Here is a 2,141-nt window from a genome sequence, read left to right as displayed (position 1 = left end):
TGTAGCTCAGCAGTCAGGGCACAGCAGGGGTTCCTTTGTCTCAGTCTCACACAGCAGGGGTCCTCTTTGTCTCAGTCGTTGTTCAAGACAGGGTAGGCCTTCTCTCCAGTCTGGCTCTATAATTTCTGAAACTCAAGAGAAATGTGTTGCAAAAGGGCTTTCTTGCAGTAGTTTGGTTCGGAAAGGTTACAACAATGACTCATCCTTGGAGATTCTGGAGATTTGGGTCCCCTTGGGCCCGCATCTCCACTGTGGTGGAGAACCAGCCAAATCAGGCCCCAGCTTTATGGGCAAGAGAGAGAATCTGGTTTTGTAGGTAAAATCCGTGAAATAGAAACCTTTATTTTTTTACAGTTATTTTACAATGAAATACTCCATACAACATTGAAATCAAGGAACCTTTTACAGGCCCAAGCATTTGTTTAACAAATAAAACTACGGTATAAACGTTGTTGTTGTCTGTTTTTTTTTTTTTTACAAATAACTACTGTACTGTACTGTAAAATAATATAGTTATAAATAAATAAGTAATAATTTTAATCAGCAATATGAAATGAAGGGTTAATATTGCGGGGATCAGCACCGCCCCGCCGTGACGGATTGGAAGGGGAGAAAATGAAAAATGATTATGAAAAAAAATACAAAGTAGGCTACAGTAGGAAAAATAGTGACTGACGTGTACACTACAGTATTTCACTGCTGTTCTGACGGAGCCGTGGCATTCTTACTTTGCTCTGTGGCGTTTTTTTCTTCTAAAGTCTGCGGTGCAGGTGTGCTTTTTGGAGAGAAGAGTTATCGGTAGTTGTTGTCGCTCTTTTTTCTTCTGGGCCAAAAGATCCTTATAAACCGACATGCCACCATTAATATGTTTGACAATAAAGTTTAACAATGCATGATGCAAATCCGTGAAGCAGAGAGACCGTGAAAAGTGAACCGCGTTATAGCGAGGGTTCACTGTATTACATAAATTAGTTTAATGTAGTTGTGAATGTGTCCTGACAGGAGTAGCTACAGCCATGTTATGGAGTCAGAACGGTATCAAAGTGTTTGTAAACTTATAAATAATAATGCAGCGGAGATTAAAACCTTTAAAAGATGGTAAAAAAAAAAGGTAAATATGATCCTACTGATGTATTCTGTGGTGGAATTTTATTTTTTCAGTTTCAACTCAGATTTATAAGTTTACAAACATTTTTATCCCCTTCTAACTCCATACGTTAATCTTTATGCAGCTACTATTTGGATTTTTTATTTCTGGTATTGTGTTTACAACATTGTTAGTTGATGACAGAGATTGTCGCTGAAAGATGCTTTGCTAACATTTGTCATGATTCTGCCCTTTTTGGTTCTGTTTAAGTTTTCTTTTTGAGTTTTACTTTGATTCATATTTTTCTGTGTTTTCTAGTTTTATTGGTTTCCTTTCCACTTTGTGTTGTTGAGTTCTTCAGGGTCACTACTGCATGTGTCAGTATTACTTATGCTTTTGCACATTTGGAAGAGTTCCCATTTTAACCAAAAATCCCTTTAAATGCATTAAAATTACCCATTAAAAGTATTATGTACAACTGTGTTTTGTTTTTTCAAAACTGCTGTTTATTTATAGGCATTTTCAAAGCTGGAAGGGTTGGAGCGTTTATTTCTACACCACAATAACTTGACCAGTATTCCACCAAACCTTCCTCGCTCCTTGCGGGACCTGAAGATAAACCATAACAGGATTGAAAAAGTAATGTTTCACCCTGCTCATATTCCTAAACATTTATTATTTGTTTTTCTTTAGTTTTCTCTGAATGTGTATCAAAAAAAAGTAAGTGACTTTCATTTTGTTTTCATTCTTGTCTAGGTATTGCCAACAGATTTAGAAGGAATGGATAATCTCACTATCCTACACCTTCATGACAATGCTGTGACGGATCTGGGCACATCACTGAAGTCTTTGAAATCCCTCACTCAGCTTGACATGAGTAACAACAAACTAATCAAGGTATTTGGACTGAACACAATATTTTATGTATGTATACACTCACCGGCCACTTTATTAGGTACACCTGTCCAACTTGTTAACACTTAATTTCTAAGCAGCCAATCACATGGCGGCAACTCAGTGCATTTAGGCATGTAGACATGGTCAAGACAATCTC

At 37.1% G+C, this 2,141-nt stretch overlaps 1 protein-coding gene across 1 annotated transcript in view; it reads left to right on the top strand.

Moving 5' to 3' along the window:
* LOC107097894 (fibromodulin-like) overlaps positions 1 to 2,141 on the top strand; it is a 17,868-nt gene that overhangs the window by 5,308 nt on the left and 10,419 nt on the right. Inside the window, exons 2-3 of the mRNA XM_015395234.1 lie at positions 1,604 to 1,726; positions 1,844 to 1,984. Of these exons, the coding sequence (XP_015250720.1) occupies positions 1,604 to 1,726; positions 1,844 to 1,984 (264 nt within the window). The remainder of the gene's footprint in view (positions 1 to 1,603; positions 1,727 to 1,843; positions 1,985 to 2,141) is intronic.

Source organism: Cyprinodon variegatus, unplaced genomic scaffold (assembly GCF_000732505.1).
Source record: "Cyprinodon variegatus isolate N-32 unplaced genomic scaffold, C_variegatus-1.0 Scaffold731, whole genome shotgun sequence".
Classification (NCBI taxonomy): Eukaryota; Metazoa; Chordata; class Actinopteri; order Cyprinodontiformes; family Cyprinodontidae; genus Cyprinodon; species Cyprinodon variegatus.
This window is presented reverse-complemented; position numbering and strand designations above follow the sequence as displayed.